This window comes from Cibotium barometz, chromosome 48, assembly GCF_041138505.1.
Source record: "Cibotium barometz isolate CiBa-2024 chromosome 48, ASM4113850v1, whole genome shotgun sequence".
NCBI lineage: Eukaryota > Viridiplantae > Streptophyta > Polypodiopsida > Cyatheales > Cibotiaceae > Cibotium > Cibotium barometz.
The window spans coordinates 43,983,237-44,000,106 of NC_141093.1; the positions used below are offsets into that span (position 1 = coordinate 43,983,237).

General features: G+C 45.2%; 1 protein-coding gene across 1 annotated transcript in view; it reads left to right on the top strand.

Annotated features, from left to right (window-relative positions):
• Positions 1-16,089, top strand: part of FBP (Inositol monophosphatase family protein) — a 71,133-nt gene extending 55,044 nt beyond the window's left edge. Inside the window, exon 12 of the mRNA XM_086785857.1 lies at positions 15,737-16,089. Within this exon, the coding sequence (XP_086641983.1) occupies positions 15,737-15,838 (102 nt within the window). The 3' untranslated portion in view covers positions 15,839-16,089. The remainder of the gene's footprint in view (positions 1-15,736) is intronic.
• The last annotated feature ends 781 nt before the right edge of the window (positions 16,090-16,870 follow it).

Sequence of the window (16,870 nt, forward strand, 5' to 3'; positions counted from 1 at the left end):
ACAGCCATTGCAAGGTCACAAGACAAGCATAAAAAAGCTGTCGACAAGCATTGAAGGCAATTGGATGTTAAAGAGAATGATTGGGTATTGCTGAAATTTGAGAAAGCAAGACTTGCAAAGAGGCCTGGCAAAGAGGGTGTATATCCTAAACTTGCAACCAGGTACTATGGGCCTTTTCGAGTGGTTGAGAAGATCAATGAAGTGGCTTTCAGATTGGCATTACCTAGCCACCTTCGCAAGTATGTAGGGCCGGAGCCCAGTGAAACGGTCATTGAGGATCCACCAGAAGTGGATGAGCTCGAGGAGATCTTGCAGCCAGAGCAGATTGTGTATCACAAGGAACACAAGCTTGTTGCAGGCAAAGTTGTGAGGCATTACCTTGTGAAGTTTAAGAACTATCTTCCCATTGATGCTAAATGGGTAGATGAAGAGTTCTTCACAGATTGCCCGCATGTGCTTCAGACATATTTGGATGCTATTCAGTTCCGGACAACTGTTTAGAAGCCGGGGGGGATGTCACCATTTGGCCACCCAATTGGTCCACCTGTGCTTTCTCTTCATGTATGTACATTGGACTGGTGTCCATGGCAGTTGTATATGCCGGGGATTGATGCCACTCATGTGATACTGTGGACTTGGCTTTCCGTTGGGAGGGTGCCTCCGTGTACATGCGCGGAAATGCTTGGTGGATTGGTGTTCCATTGGGTCTGGTACCTCGTGTACTTGCCTAGAGCACGTCTATTTTGGTATAGTCTCATGAATGGGGATTGTCCATACCAATGCTGCATTACATAGCATCTTTATGTGCTTGCTTGCAATTGAAATTGCATGCTGTTTTCATGCTTGCTTGACCAATGTGTAGTTCGGGGTAAGGGGACGCCTGCCCGCGAACCGTGCATGTGAAACTGTCTGCTGACATGGTTATGTGGCATGTGACAGGTGGTAAGTATTGGTCATAAACCTAGCCTTAGGAGTTAGCACTAATTTATAAGTGAGTGTGTACACACTTCATTAAGTCTTGGGCGACCAAAACTCACTTATAAATTATGACCAGCCCGGTGTTCACACACAGTGATGTCCCGAGGTGGACATAACCCAATGTCCACCACACAGACCTTATCCCCTTTGTACAAAGGGAATAACCAGCCATGTGTCCACTCTAGCTTGCTCCACAAAGCACCTGCCTGCCACCTACACTGGACAACTCACCACCTCACTCCTCCTCCTCTCTCTAGAGATTGGCGCCTCCTTCATGAGGGCTGTTGGGCTGCATTTTCTGCACATGCTCCTTCCCAACTCCATTTCCAAGCTTGCTAAGGTGATTTTCAAGCTTCCAAGAGTGTTTCCGGATGCTAATCACTCTCCTACACACTCCCAATGACTGAAATTCAGTAAAACAGCTCTCTTTATTATTGTAATTTTTGGTCTTTTTGCTCAAAACCCTGATTTCAGCCCTTCTAAGCCTACCATAGCCATATCCAGCTTGGGGAAGATGATTTTCACTAGTCTACACTATCTTGCACACCCCGGATAGCTGTTTTTTAGCAAAATAGTCCTAAAGCTTACTGAAATTTCTGGTTTTATGTGACATACATGCTGTTATACTGGTTTATGCGCTCATGGATGAGCCACATGGGCTGGTTTACAGGTTTTGGTGCTTATGGATGCGACATACTGGCTGTTATACAAGTTTATGAGGTCATGAATGAGCCACATGGCCTGATTTACAGATTTATGAGTTCATGGATGAGCCACATGGGTTGGTTTACAAGTTTATGTGCTCGTGGAAGAGCCATATGGGCTGTCATACAAGTTTATGCGTGTATGGAAGAGCCATGTGGGCTATCATACATGTTTGTGCGCCTATGGAAGGACATGTTGGATAGCCATATTGGATGAAGAACAGGTTTATGATTGTATATGGATAATCCGGCATCTCCCATGGGGAGAGTAAGGCCCTCAAAGCTTGTACATGTTATATTTGTCCTTGGATAATGAAATACTCCAAGGGGGCAAGGGGGGGGGGGGGGAGTGGGGGGGTCGGCCCATTCCGGCCTCTATGTGGTGTTATATGTGCAACTTTTATTTTCAGCTTTGCGGATTGTTTAATGGCTATGATTAAATCCTGAAATGTTTAATTGTGCTCATGATCAAGCCATGCACGCCCACTTCCGTGCTTCCCGGGCGAGTTACATTGTACTTGGTATATGTTAGAGATCCAAAGGAATGTGCGAGTGATGAATCACTCTCAACTCTTGATCATGAAAGGAAAGATTTCCTAAAGAAATATGAAGATTTTTTTACAGAGACTCTTCCAGGAAAGTTACCTCTGGAGAGATTGAAAGATCATCAGATTGACATCATGCCAGGAAGGTCACCTCTCAACTGACCTCCCTATCATGTGAGTCAGACTCAACAGGAGGATATTATGAAGCAAGTGAATGAGTTATTGAAGAAGGTTTTGATTAAACCTAGTTCAACACCCTTTTGTTCTCTAGCTTATTTGGTTCAGAAAAAGGATGTTTCTTGTCATATGTGTATTGAGTACAAGACTCTTAACAAGATCACTGTGAAGAACAGGTTTTCTATTCCTAGGATTGATGACATCCTAGATAGATTGGATGGAGCCACCATCTTTTGCAGGATTGATTTGAAGAGTGGTTACCATCAGGTTAGAATTGTTCTAGAGGACATTCACAAGACTGCGTTCAGGTGGGTTCTATGAGTATTTGGTGATGCCTTTTGGTCTTACCAATGCCCCGGCTACTTTCAACCGAATAATGGAAAGAATATTTTGACCACATAGAAAGTTTGCTGCTACTTTCTTTGATGATACTATTGTGCATTCTAAGAATGAGGAAGAGCATCGAAAGGATTTGGATATCGTGTTTCAGGAACTACGGAAGCACAAGTTATATGTGAACGGTAAGAAGAGTGAGTTCTTTTTGCCAGAAATTCACTATTTGGGCCACATAGTGTCCAAGAAAGGGGTTAGAATGGATCCAGATAAGGTCAAGGCTATTATGGAATGGCCAGAGTTGACTAGTGTGCATGTAGTTCGAAGTTTCCTTGGCTTATGCTCGTACTACAGAAAGTTTATCAAGTGGTGTGCAGTGGGAGCTAGTTCATTACATGATTTGACTAAACATTTGAGGCCAAAAGTAATGGAAGAATGCCATGCTCCACCCTACATGAGGCATAGAGGCATCTTGAGGACAACTCAGGCTTTGGAGAGTTATTTTTATTGGTCTAGGATGAGAAAGGACATTGAGCAATATGTTCGAGAATGTTTGAAGAAGGTCAAGTTTGATCGACAAAAACCTGCAGGATTATTGCATCCCTTGCCAATTCCCAATGTTCCATGGGAGAGTATCAAGCACCATGGACTATCTAAATCCATTGTGGGGGATAGAGATCCTTGGACTACTAGTTTCTTTTGGAGAGCTCTTTTCGATAATATGGGAACAAAGCTGAATTTCTCTTTAGCTTATCATCCTCAAAGAGAGGCAAAGTGAGATTGCAAACCTTACTATCTTAGATATGCTAAAGTGTTATGCTCTCGAAGCAAAGGATCAATGGGAGAAGTATTTGTCTTTGGTTGAGTATGCTTACAACAACACTGTTTATTCCTCGACAGGAAAATCTCTCTTTGAGATTATCTATGGCAAACCATTGTTGTTGCCCGTTCTAAGAACCAAGGAAGAGATCTTTTATGCGGATGAGTTTGTTCGAGATTTGGATACAACTTTGCACAGGTTCAAAGGGCTATTGAGACATCTCAAGCCAAGAAAAAGAAAGCATAGAAGGAAGGTCACTTTTGAACAAGGGAATTGGGTCTTGTTGAGATTTGAGAAAGCAAGACCCAAAAAGTCTAAAGTTAAGGAGCACAAGGATCCGAAGCTTTCTCCTAGATATTATGGACCTTTTCAGGTTACAAAGAACAACGATGTATGCTATCGGTTGGACCTTCCAAATCATCAGAGCATAATGCCTTCCATGTCAGCTTATTGAAACCATATACGAGATTGCTCCTAGAGGAGCATGTATTGGAGGATCCACTAGAGGTGGAAGAACAAGAAGAAATCTTGCAGTCGGAACAGATTGTATTCCATTTTGTGAGAAAAAGAGGAAAGACATTGGTTACAAAGTTCCTCTTGACGTTTAAGAATTATTTGCCTTGGATGCAAAATGGATGCGAGAGAAGTACTTCAAGGACTATCCAAAGAGACTTCGATTCGAGCTTATGAGGAAGTGGTTGGTCCATATGTATTTGAAGTATAGGCATAGGCGTCTTGCGAATGAGACATATTTAAGAGAGGGATTGTACCTCTAGCTCCTTCATTATATATATTCATATTGAAATGGAATTGATCATTATTTTGCTTATGTAATAGTTAATTGGACATGCTCTAGTTTGGGTGGTAACGATGCCAGATAACCCAAGGAGCAAGATTTGTATTTGCGTGGCAATGATGCCAGATGACCCATTGGATATCCTTTTGTGCTAGATATCTTGGATTTCGCAGTCGCGTGGTCATTGCGACTAGATGTGTATTGGATTTCACAGTTGGGTGGTCATTGCGACCAGATGGCCTAGATGACTGTATTGGATTTTATAGTCGGACGGTCAATGGGACTAGATGACCTAGATGACTATTGATGAACTCTCGGATGGTCTAGTGACGAGATGGCCTTAAGGATAGTCTGAGCGGTTTCCCCCGGGAGCCAGATCGCTTAGCACCGGCTTTCGATGAGACTAGACAGGAAAATCCACGAATAGGAGGATCATTACTTGTGCATTGCATATTGATGTATGTTTGAATTTCTTTGACCATGTGATAGTCCCCTGGGCTCCAGACTACCTGGCTAGTACTTGGAATACCTAGTAGGCACGAATGATGTATATACCTGTTTGTTGACTAGCCTTTGTCCAGTTTTTGCAGGAGGTAAGGATGCATTTATTTTATCTAACACATGTCTCAGGCCCTAAAGAAGTACCATCAAGAACAAAGTCATTGGTCAAAGATAAGGCATAGAGATGTTGCCAGATGAGTAGATGATGCCACAGATATGGGGAAAGATCAGATGCACAAGCTCACCAGATGGGGCTAGTACTTGGAACATATGGAACAATTGTATTCTGCAGTCAAGGACAACTGCGATATAAGAGGGAGTGAATGTAACTATTTGGCCCTCCTAGCTCTTTTGAGATGATGAAACACATGCCCGGACACTGGATAGGTTAATAAAAGCATGGGAATAGGGACTATTATGTTGGCACAAGGAAAAACACCAGCTTTGGTCAAGAAGCAAGGAGAAGCAAAAAGTCAAACCGAGTTGACTACGAGCCAAGGGCACCATTGGAAAGAGGAGACTCAGCCGGATCAAAAAGCTAAAAGCTGCTTTTCCAAAAAGCAGCTCTAAGGCCAAAAAGCAAGGCCCTGAAGCCATAAAAGCAAAATTTAAGAACTTTGATAAAAGATGAGTAATATTTTTAATTATTATAAAAAGATAAAAGAAAAAAGAGAAAGCGAAGCAAAAAGCATTGCTTTTGGCAAAAAGCAAGACCCTCCTCAAGTAAAAAAGAAGCTTGAGTCTCTCTTGTTTAGCATCAACTATGTGGAGGCTCTCTAGAGTGAGATAACCCTTGTTATCAACCTCACCTCCATCATCCTCTCCTTCTGCCAGTTTGTGGGGCTTCGCATCCATCGCCGCTTGCCTCCTCTACTTGTGCCGCTGTGTTCTGGTAGTTGCGCCGCTACTCAGCCGCTCTACACCGGTTGTGTGCCCTTCCTAGCCATATGCTCGGCTTGCTCTACCTATGTGGCCAGCATCGCCGCCTACAACACCTGCAGCGCTTTTTGGAGACAGCAACGCTGCCAGCACCATCTACAGCCGGCTGCACCACCAACAGTGCCACCAGTGCTGCTTATAGCTGCCAACGCCACCCTTTGACGACTAGCTTGGCAGCCAACCTTATATCCGCCTCCTAGTGCCAGTGCCCCACTGCCATCTGTGGATTCATCTTGGTGTTCACTTGTTCGAGGAGCTTTTTGAGGTTTTACTTTAGCTTGGGCATTGAGTTTATCACTCGACATCATCTAGACTTGGGATTTGATTCGGATACTGGATATTGGTACTAGCCCAGTGAGATATTCTTGTGGGTCATCCCCGTGGTGTGCTCCGCATCAGAGATCTTGTGCCTCAACATCGACTCCAACCCAGATTTCTACATCGATATATTTTGTTTGAACTTTGATATTATATTCAATGATTGTATTTGTCCTGGCTTGATAAGCCCGTGGATTGTTCGTGAATAAATTCCTAAAAGGGGGCGGGGCTTGCTCCCCGCTTAGTGTGTGTGTAATGTGCAAAGATCCCCAAACCCTTCTCTCTTTCCCCCCTCTCCATCTTTATCTCTTGGAAATGTGGTTGAATCTGTCATGGCACGCCTCGTTGTGCTTACAGATGCCCCAATGGTCGCATGCCACGGTTGGCATTGTCTAGCAATTCGCAATTTAACCTCAAAGCCGTGCAAGCTTCGTCATGCTTCACTTCTTTCTGGTACCATCATCATGCATCAAGCTAACGGCCAAGTAGCCATCCACTTTTCAAAAATGGGCTCAAGCAACGCCCGGATCCATTCTGCCATGTCCGGCAAGCCACCCATCGCTCGCAGTTTACCAGCGATACTATTTGGTGTCTTAAATTCTTCCATTCTCATGGACGACTCAATCTCATTCACACCTGCCTTATTGGCCAGCCTCGTTACACATCCCTCACCACTCAATTCCCTATATCAAACCATGTGTAGGAGTCCAAGAAAGTAGACATATAAGTGTCGAAGAAAGCGGTTTTTCAGCCAAGGATTGTCCCGTCTACGCACCCTTGCCATCACCACCTGTTGGTCATGTCCACTTCCGGCTAGTTTAGGTGTGAACCCAGCTTACTCACGAGCACTTTTTCCCTGTGACTGGACACAGGTTTTTTTTCCCGTGTGAATACACTCGTGTGTGTTGGGCACTTAGCCCTAGGCTTTTTAGTACTCACTTGTACTTTTATTTCATTATTCATTGAGTACATCTTTTCCAGCACTCTCCACGTTTCTCTGTGCTTGAGCTTGTGTGTGTGTGTGTGTGTGTGTGTGTGTGTGCAGGCTAGCTGCCCTCCTACCCAACATTGGTATCAGAGCCTGGTTAGGGTTACACCCCGCTGCCCCCAACATTAGGGTTAGGGTTCCTGCTGCCTACTTCATTGAACACTCCTCTGCTTTGTTGCTGTGCGATGCCCCTCCTTGAAGCGACTGTAGTTGCTGTGCACCACCGAATAGCTTGCGCGCTTGTTTTCGTTCGCAATAGCCTAATGTAAAAAACTTACTAAAAAGCCTTTTAATAGTGTTTTCGTAAGGTTTTAAAAACCTTATACAAATTAACGACTGCAGCTGCCTCCACCTGTCGACCACCGACTCTACCTGCCCCACTGCCACCACCCGTCGAGCACCCCTTTGAAGCGTGGACTGTACCTGCGCTGTTGTGCGTTGTTATCTACCTGTGCGCTGCTGGTCTGAATCAATGCTGTAGTTGCTGTGAGTGCTGCTGTTGCCATTTGCACCTTTGCTGCGGGCTAATCTACCTCAGAGTAACACTAGCCTCTTCAGTAGAACCTCCTCTTGCCTTCTGCACTAAACTTCCTGGTTACATTAAATTTAGGGGTTTTCACATTAAACCCTAAATTCGTGACATGAGTCCGATTTGGAACAGATTTTGTGCACATTTGCACTTGAAATTTGGGGGTTTTGCAGAAATTGGCCAGATTTAAAGGTTTGTCTAAGGGATTTACAGGTGCAGGTGCTTTACAGGTAGTCTACCCCGACATTTGGGCATTTCTCAGTAGAAATTGCTACATTGAGTAGATTTGCATCAGCCAAATTTGGGGCTTTTCAAAATGAAGTTCACATTTGTGACATTGCTCCTACCTGGCATTGATTTCCATGAGATTTGCGCATTTATGTATGCAAAAATTGGGGATTTTGCATAAATTGGCACTATTTGTAGGTCTATTATAGAAAATTGCAGGCAGTTTGGATGTTATAGGCACATTTACTTGGCATTGGGACATTTCCCGCAATTTTTTGGGCATTACAACATTTGGTACATGTGACAATTGCTTTAGCAGATTTATAGGTGCAAATCCGGTTTAGATTTAGTCTAATTGGCTGCTAAAAATTGGGGCTGTTCTACATTGAGCCCATTTTTGGAGCATTTGATCCATTTACCTTTGATTTTACCGGAACTTGAGCACTTGCAGCTCTTATAGGTGTCAATTGATCGTGTTTTTCATGGCACATGTATACATTTGTGGTTTGCTGTAGTGTATGTATGCCATTGTGGACACTTTGACAGATTTGCATTATCGCACAGTACACTTACAGATTTGGGACATGCATACGTATTTCTGGTGGTGAAGGAGTTCCCTTCAGTCCATTGATTATCTTGCTATTTATCTCCCGCATTCTTTCAGTTTTGCTAGGCATTGCCTACTCTTGTGGTGACCTGTGATAGATTTGTTGTGTTGACATGGCCAACAATAACAATGATCTCTTTGGCATGCTGTCTCAAGAGGACAAGCTCAATGAGGATAACGACCCTATGTGGGCTTATATGATGCGTCATGTATTGGTTGCCAAGAATGCATGGCTATATGTGGATGGCACTGAGGAGCGTCCTCTAGCACTTGCTCTAGCCGAAGGTGAAGTGATTCCCGCTCACCCTTCTGCAGGTCCACCTCCTCGTTCTCCTCCTACCCAGCAGCAACGTACTTGGGATGCTAGGGATGCTCAGGCCCATGCGTTTGATTGCTCTCTCGTGCCGCATGCATATCATTCCCCACATTCGTTCCTGCACCATCGCAAAGGGTGCTTGGGATACCTTGGCGGGTTGTATTCAGGTCACAATGAGGCTCGTGTAGCTTACCTTCGGGGCAAGCTGGAGATTGACCGCATGCTTGAAGGTGACTCTATCGATTAGTACCTTACGCATGTGAAAGACCTTCGAGAGCAAGCTCATTAACATTGATGAGGTCTTGACATATGGTTATCTTGTTCAGACAGTTTTGCGTAATTTGTCCCACTCTTATCAGACATTTGGCACCACTTTGCGGTTGTTGGCTGGCAATGCATCTAATGCGGTCACTTTTGACAACCTTGTGACTCTCTTGCTCAGTGAAGAGCAATCCCATTTCAACAGGAAAGTCTGCTGAGTCAGCAATGGCTACTCCCTTTTGTTGGAATCGATTTGGGCCTAAACCTAGCCCATCGGATCCTCCCAAGACAGAGGACAAGCTTGAAAAGAAAAAGCGTTGTAATTATTGCAGGAATACCGGGTACACCATAGAGGAATGCAATCCACATCAATGACAACAAGAGAGCAAAGCATAGCTCTGTAACTGCACCAGTGATAAGCATAAGAAGATGTAGTAGATATACGCATGTGTAAAGGCAACAGGATCCAGAAGTCATGCCTGTGAGACATGCAATGTAAGCTGCAAGAGAGAAACTCATCAATGGAGGATCCGATGAGGAAAAATCAGCAATGGTAGGGCTTATAAAAGAAAAAATTCAGCAATGAGAAAAGCTGAAAATCGGGAGAAAAAGTGGGGACTTGGGGTGGGCATCAGCCAATGCTATGAGAGGATGGGTAAACTCTCAGCGATGCCATGATCAGTGGCATGTATGGCAAGTGTAAAGATGCATAATCCCACAATGAATAATATACATGTGACATGTCAAAACCATGAGGGCAAGCCAACACTGGCCAAGTGTGTAAAAGACACTCCTAGTAAACATTACATGTGAGAAAGTGACAATGTTAACACTGTAGAAAAAATAGAATTGTCATCAATTTAGAATGATACAATGATACAATGATGGATTGGTTAGGATTCGATCTCATCTTCAATAAGATCCATCCTTGCCAAACATCAATATCCATTTGATCAATTTGTAAGGCTATGACTAAATTTATTCCACTATCGATATTTTGTCCATTGATAATGGTACCGATGCCCTCATCATCAACATTAATATCCATTTGATCAATTTGTAAGGCTATGATTAAATTTATTCCACTATTGATATTCTGTCATTGATAATGGTACCGATGCCCTGATCATCCTCATCAACATCACCATCATCATCAATGGTAGGGTCATCCTCATGATCATGAGAAATGACACGCTCATCCTCATTATCATGATCATCTCTTATTTCTTGATCATCGATCACAATATCTTCATTGGCATGTTCGACATCATCTTCATTGCGGCCTGCTACATCCTCCATGTTCGACATCATCTTCATTGCGGCCTGCTACATCCTCCATATGCTCCATATCAGTGAATGATTGTACGTCACTTTGGAACGTGGTGCAACAGGGATGACGTACCACATAAGAGAAAGCGCCTAGCATAGACAAGCATAAGTGACCATGAGGCATCACCAATTGCATGTGGACAAGTAAAACTCCCCTTGAAATGCATTTGCTAGACAATGCATACCAAGAAGTACTAACTATAGAGCATAGTGATCAAAAGCAACTACATCAGAAGACATCTGTTCAGGTGATGAAGATGTAATGGTCAAGGCTGATACACGTGTAGTCAAATTGGCATGATCTGCACCTGTGGAAGAAGATGCTAGCTGCTTCTTTTTTTTTACTCACATGCAGTTCAACTTGGCATTTGGATGCTTGCCTTCAGGGGGGGTATTATGTGATGCCTCTTGATTTGATGCAATTGATGTCCACATGATCTTTGACATGCATTTCAGGTGATGCATTTATGTACTACTGTGCTCTAGCATTAGCACTATGACATTGGGGTTTCTCCTTTTCCCCGTCATATAGTGCTTGCCTTTCCCATTGGCACTGCAGCTCATCTTTGCCATCGTGATCTCTGTCGCTCACTGTTACTGTGGAGCATAGTGCAGGGCAGCATTCACAGCTTTATCACCCTGCTACCCATTCACACTGTTCACTTGAGGGGGGTTTGTTGGTCATGTCCACTCCCGGCTAGTTCAGGTGTGAACCCAACTTACTCACGGGCACTTTTTCCCTGTGACTGGACACATGTTTTTTCCTATGTGAACACACTCGTGTGTTAGGCACGTAGCCCTAGGCTTCTTAGTACTCACTTGTACTTTCATTTCATTATTCATGGAGTACATCTTTTCCAGCACTCACGTTTCTCTGTGCTTAAGCTTGTGTGTGTGTGTGTGTGTGTGTGTGTGTGTGTGTGTGCAGGCTAGTTGCCCTCCTACCCAACTACCCAACACCACCCTCGCGGTGCCCTCCGCCATAGCCTGCCGCCATCGCCTTCGCTTGTCCCCCCTCACCATCGCCCTACTCCCCCCTTCTACCTGTTGTCGCCCCCAGCTCCCTCCTTCCCAGCTCCCTCCTCCACATCTTTTGCGCATTGATCCCCACCTCATCTCTTTGTGGCCTTCGCCTCACCGCCCCTTTCTTCGCCCGGCTCTTGCTTGCTTCCCGTGTCCTATTAAGCTCCTACCTGGTCTCTTGTTTTGGCCCCCCTTTCTACCAGCTCTTCTTCCTTGCCTTTGCCCCTTCAATCCCCCCCCCCCCCCCCCCCCGCGCCCCCAATCGTCCTAGCCCTTTCCTCATGTGTTTCCGCTTTCGGTTTGTTCTTTCTCTTCTTCACACCTCCAGGAGGAATCATGGCAGCCGCTCCATCATCCTCGACCGAGGCCGCCGTTCCTTGCCTTTCCCTCTCAGAAGCGGACCGGAGAGCTCTGCCTTGGTGTCCAAGATTTTGGGTAGCCGCTTGGTACGTGGACAACTCAGGGACCTTTTGTAGGCAAGCCTTATTGGCGAGTCTCGAAAGATTGTTGATATTCATGGTTTGGTGCATGGATACTACCAGGTTGAGTTTGATTCACCTGCAGAATCGGATAGAGTCATGCAGCTTAGCCTTGTAGCAGTGCGCACGGTGCGAGATGGCAGCACGGCTTCGACCTAACGTTTGACCCTCTTGGCTGGCGTCTCAAGCTTTCCCGTGACAGTTTGCTTTCCTGGTCTTAGGAAGAAATACCTTCCACTCCTAGTGATAGGTTCTCTTTCGTCATTGCATTATGATAGAAGCCCCACCCCATCGTCCCCCCCTCCCCCCCCCCCCCCCAAAAGAAAAAAAAAAACGCTGCTTCTGTTCTAGTTCGGACGATCGAGATTCCATCTCTTCGTATCTGCATAGCCTCTCCGGAGTCGGTTCCTCGTGGCATATCGCTTCCTTGCCTCTAGGGAGCTTCTATCTTGCAGAGAGTTGAGTACTTTGGCCTTGCAAGACAGTGTGCTTCATTTGCTTCGAGATGGGGCACCTTGCTAGAGCTTGTTCCCGCCATCAGTTGAGGATGGTTTCTCAAGTGGTCCCCTCCCGGTTCCTAGTTTAGATGTTCATCAGGGGGGAGAGGGGGATACTGGCCCTCAAGCGTTAGTCTTCAGAGAACCAGGGCCCAGCCTCAGAGGATCCCGGTGCAAGAGAGTGGCAGACGGCTGGTCCGAGGTGGAACCACCCAGAGCAGAGCGGCGCCGCCTGGCGCGCAAGTCTGGCAGGCCATAGGAGGATACGGTTTTGTCAGAGAACCATTCCGAACACTTATCTCAGCACCCGCCGACGGTGATGGGCCCTCTCGAGTACCTTTGAGGAACCTGCTATCTACTGGCCCCTCCTTTCTGAAGACCGTTACATCGTCACGATCCCGCTCAAGGCATCCAGATTCCTGCGAGGCTCTCTAACCCTTTAGAGTCTTCGCTGGGCCTGACCTTGCATCCCATCCCCCCCCCCCACCCCCTCCCCTCCCTTTCGCCTCGTTGGAGCACGCCCATTGCCGGTCGGAAGATCAGCTATTACTTGTAGTGGTCGACTCAAGGACCATTGTCTTTGGGAGACCTTAGTGGGTGACCATCAGGATTGGAGAGGATAGAGTGGGCTTTTTGAACATATGTACGCCGAATGCCGCAACAGGTAGAGCCACTTTCTGGAGTAGAGTTCGCTAGTCCCTCCCACAGGCTGATTTCTAGTTGATGGGTGGAGATTTCAACATGTTAGAGTCTGTATTGGCAAAGGACAGACTGAGAGGTAGGCACATAATACTTGGCGTGAGGAGTTGATTTTGGCTTTGTGGGGACAAGACCCTTGGCATCTTTTGGAGTTCGGACGCAGCCCCGGGAGTTTGTGCTTCTTGAGATCTAACAGGAGGAGTACAAGCCCTAATCTAACCTGATTAGACCGGTTTTTATGTAGATGAGTGGGCTTGTGGACGTGGTGGCATTATTGGTATTCTGGTAGGCACTACTTTCTAAGATCATGCAACCGTCATTCTATCCCTATAGGACCCCTGGAGGCAGGACATACATTTGAGCACCTGGATCATAGACAGCCTCATTTGTGACTCCGAGATATGCAGTAGGATAGAGGCGATTTGAGAGAGTTTGGATTCTCACTCTGGTTCAACCTGCAAAATCCTTGGACGTAGGCCTTCAAGAGATCATCAGTTTATTACAGGAGGCAGCAATAATGCAGATTGGTTGGCTTTCAAGAGTAGGAGAGGAGCATCTGTCGGAGCCTAGCCTCCTTGCAGCGGCTTCAAGGAGCAGAGGTGGAGTACAGGTACCATGCCAAAGCCTCCTTTGGACCCAGGTGGGAGACAGGTCATTGGAGATTTCTTTGAGATAGCAGGCCCATGCGAGCCATTGTCATATTTCTTCTGCTCTCCACTCGGTTCTTCCTACTCTCTGGACTTTCTTGTTGACACTCTTTACTGTAGAGGAGCTTGCGGAGGGTTTGACGGCACTTTCTAGGGGCAAATGCCCGGGAGAAGACGGGCTTCCGGTTTCCCTCCGACACAAGGATCTTAAGGAAGGCGGCTTCAAAGCTGCCTTCAATGAGATTATGATCACGGGAGCCATGCCGAGAAGAGGTTGTTAGAGGGATTGATTGATTTGATTCCCAAGGAGGGTGGTGGCAGATTGGAGATTCAGCAATGGAGGCCCATCACCCTCCTAGGGACCGCCTACAAAATTCTAGCCAAGGCTATCAGCCGGTGACTGCAGCCTTTCCTCCCCGATTTGATCCATGGCACGCAGATGGGTTTTGTCCTGGATCGGAGCATTTTGGACACATCTTCACTCTGTGGGAGGCAAGACTGCTTCAACCAGATTGAGGCAGCAGGATCTTATTCTTCTCGTACTGGATTTTGAGAATGCCTATGAGAACTTTAATGGATCTGTGCATCTTGTCCTGAAGCCAACATTGTGTCCTCGTCTTGTCAACACAAGAACCTGCAAACGTATCTCCCTGAGTCCTAACAAAACTTTTATTCAAGCACCTCCCAATGAAACTCCTTAGGAAGTATTGGCCCCTCATGTGTCACATGCACCTTGTACTGTTGTGCTATGTGACAAACTGGCTCAACACTCAGTGTAACATGTTACATCGTTAGTACCCTTTTTTAGGAATTTTGTCGTATGCCATGGCCCTATTGTGTCCACACAGGATCTGAATAACGTAGCGAATGGACTCTTATCTAGAGGTGAGAGTTCTGTCGATAGCCTCGTTGCAGCGCGCACACTAAATGTGCCAGGCTGTGATGCTGCTAATAATCTGACACATCTGGTCAGTGAAGGTGTCGGGGGTCCAAGGGGACACCAGGTCCATTGATGCTCTGATGGGAGTGCTCCTGAAATGTGTAAGCTGAAGTGCAATGCCATCACCACACCGCCACATTGCCGAAAGCTCATAACAAGTTGTTCTAGTAGAATAGTCTTATTTGCTCTCTCATTGGGAAAATAATCAAAGGGTAGGCATTGCTTTTGCATCTTCCCACGTTCTGGCCATATTTCACTACAGTACTTGCATTCCCTCTTCAGCAAGGATGAACTGCGCCCCTTGCAAATGCACTAAATGGCTTCTATCATATGGGCCCCTCCGGACCTGGATGAAATAACCATGATGGCTGAACACATTGAGCTTCAGATTCCCTCCCTCGTCCTAGGATCCTATTGACTAGCCTACCCTTATAATTGAGACCTGGTGTAGTGGAACCAGCATATACGACAGGGGAGCTGCAAAAGCCACTGTTTGGACTTTTGCAGCTCCCCTGTTGAAACCTGGTGTAGCAGAACCAGCATACTACAGGGGAGCTGCAGAAGCTACTGTTTGCAGCTTTGCAAGTATAATTTGACTTTTGGGTTATGCTATTATGATTGCCAGGTTGATTGTGATTGAATGCTTTAGGGATAGTTCTGAAACGAAAGGCAGGCAAGGCAACAAGCCCACCGTTGCTGACCTGCCGCTACATGCACATTATGTCCTGACTATGCATCGTTTTTGCTGCTGCGTCACTAGGCTATAATCTGAATGTAGGGAGAGAACACAATTGTTTTCTGGCCAGGCAGTTGTATGCAGCACTTTTGTTATCAATCAGGATTGTTGAGTAGTAAGGCCTTTGCACATTGGGTACTACGATCAAACTTGTATCATATGAAATTTATCCTCTCTTTTTTTTCTTTTGTTCCGAAGTTTTTGGCCATGATGATTCCTTTCTTCCCAACTAAGCATAGTCCATGAGCAAAAAACATTTTCAAAATGATATGCTAAACATTTTAAAGAGAATGTTCTGGTTGTTCCTCTTTTTGTTGGCTGAAGATGCGTCTCTTCCAACTTGCAGGCTCTTGACATTGTTCCGACCAAAATCCATCAGCGTTCTCCAATCTTTCTCGGAAGTTCTGATGATGTTGAACAGATTAAGGTGTTATATGCTGCAGAATGAACTGAACTGTAAGAGCTCGCATTAGCCAATGCAATCAAGCTGTATTATCTCTTATAGCAACAGCTCTTAAAGTGAGGAAGCATGACACACTTGTAGTTATTGCGTGTGTGTTTTTTTTTAAAATGGTTTCATAAATTTGTAAGTAAAAGGAAGGTCAACGTGATACTTATATTGAATGTTCTAGAGCAGAGTGAAGGTATGTATGTATTCAGCTGCAAAAGCTGCTTAATACACAGTTGGTATTCCTTGTCCATGCAGTAAAGCATTTTAGTCGCATACAAAGATGATATCTAATTGCTTAGTTAAACATTTGTTTAAGAGTTTAAAGAGTTTACAGTTAGTGGCTTTACAGACATGACTTCCCACATCCTAATTGTTTGTCGCGATGATTTTCTGCTGGGGAAGATCTATCAGTCGTCAAGATCTCCCTCCACCAAGGAGGATGTCTGCCAATGTATCAAATCTTATCATCTTTTCGAGTCCATTCAGTCTTATAATCAAAGTTAGCACAGGTTTGTTGTGTCCACGACAAAGTTAGTGATCTTGTTCTCGTAGGTGTGGCAGGTTTCCCAAGAGCATATACTTAAACAAGTGTAGGAAACACAATAGAGCTGCCACTGCTTCTTTGGTAAATGTAGAAATAGCTGGTGTTCAGGCAAGTTACTGTAAGAAAACACAATAGTGGAAGCATAGTTGTCACAATACAAAGCACTGAATTGCAGACGACATGGTCCAAAATGACCAACCGACCATAACATATGTCTAGGACCATGTTATACTACAACAAAGTATGGTAGGGGCTTAACATAACTTCCATGGGGTCCAGACTCTTAAATGAGCCTAACGACAGGAGAATATTGTGTCCTTTATTTGTTGTCCAACACTCACGAATATGATTTCATAGCCTGCACAATAGCATCTTTCTTGGCTGCTAAGTCTACACAAGTTGTCTCTTAACCAGTTGGCCAGGTTTGCTCACTATCTGGTGTTTAAAGTGAGAACTGTGGAGTGCTCACCACAAAGGCCAATCCT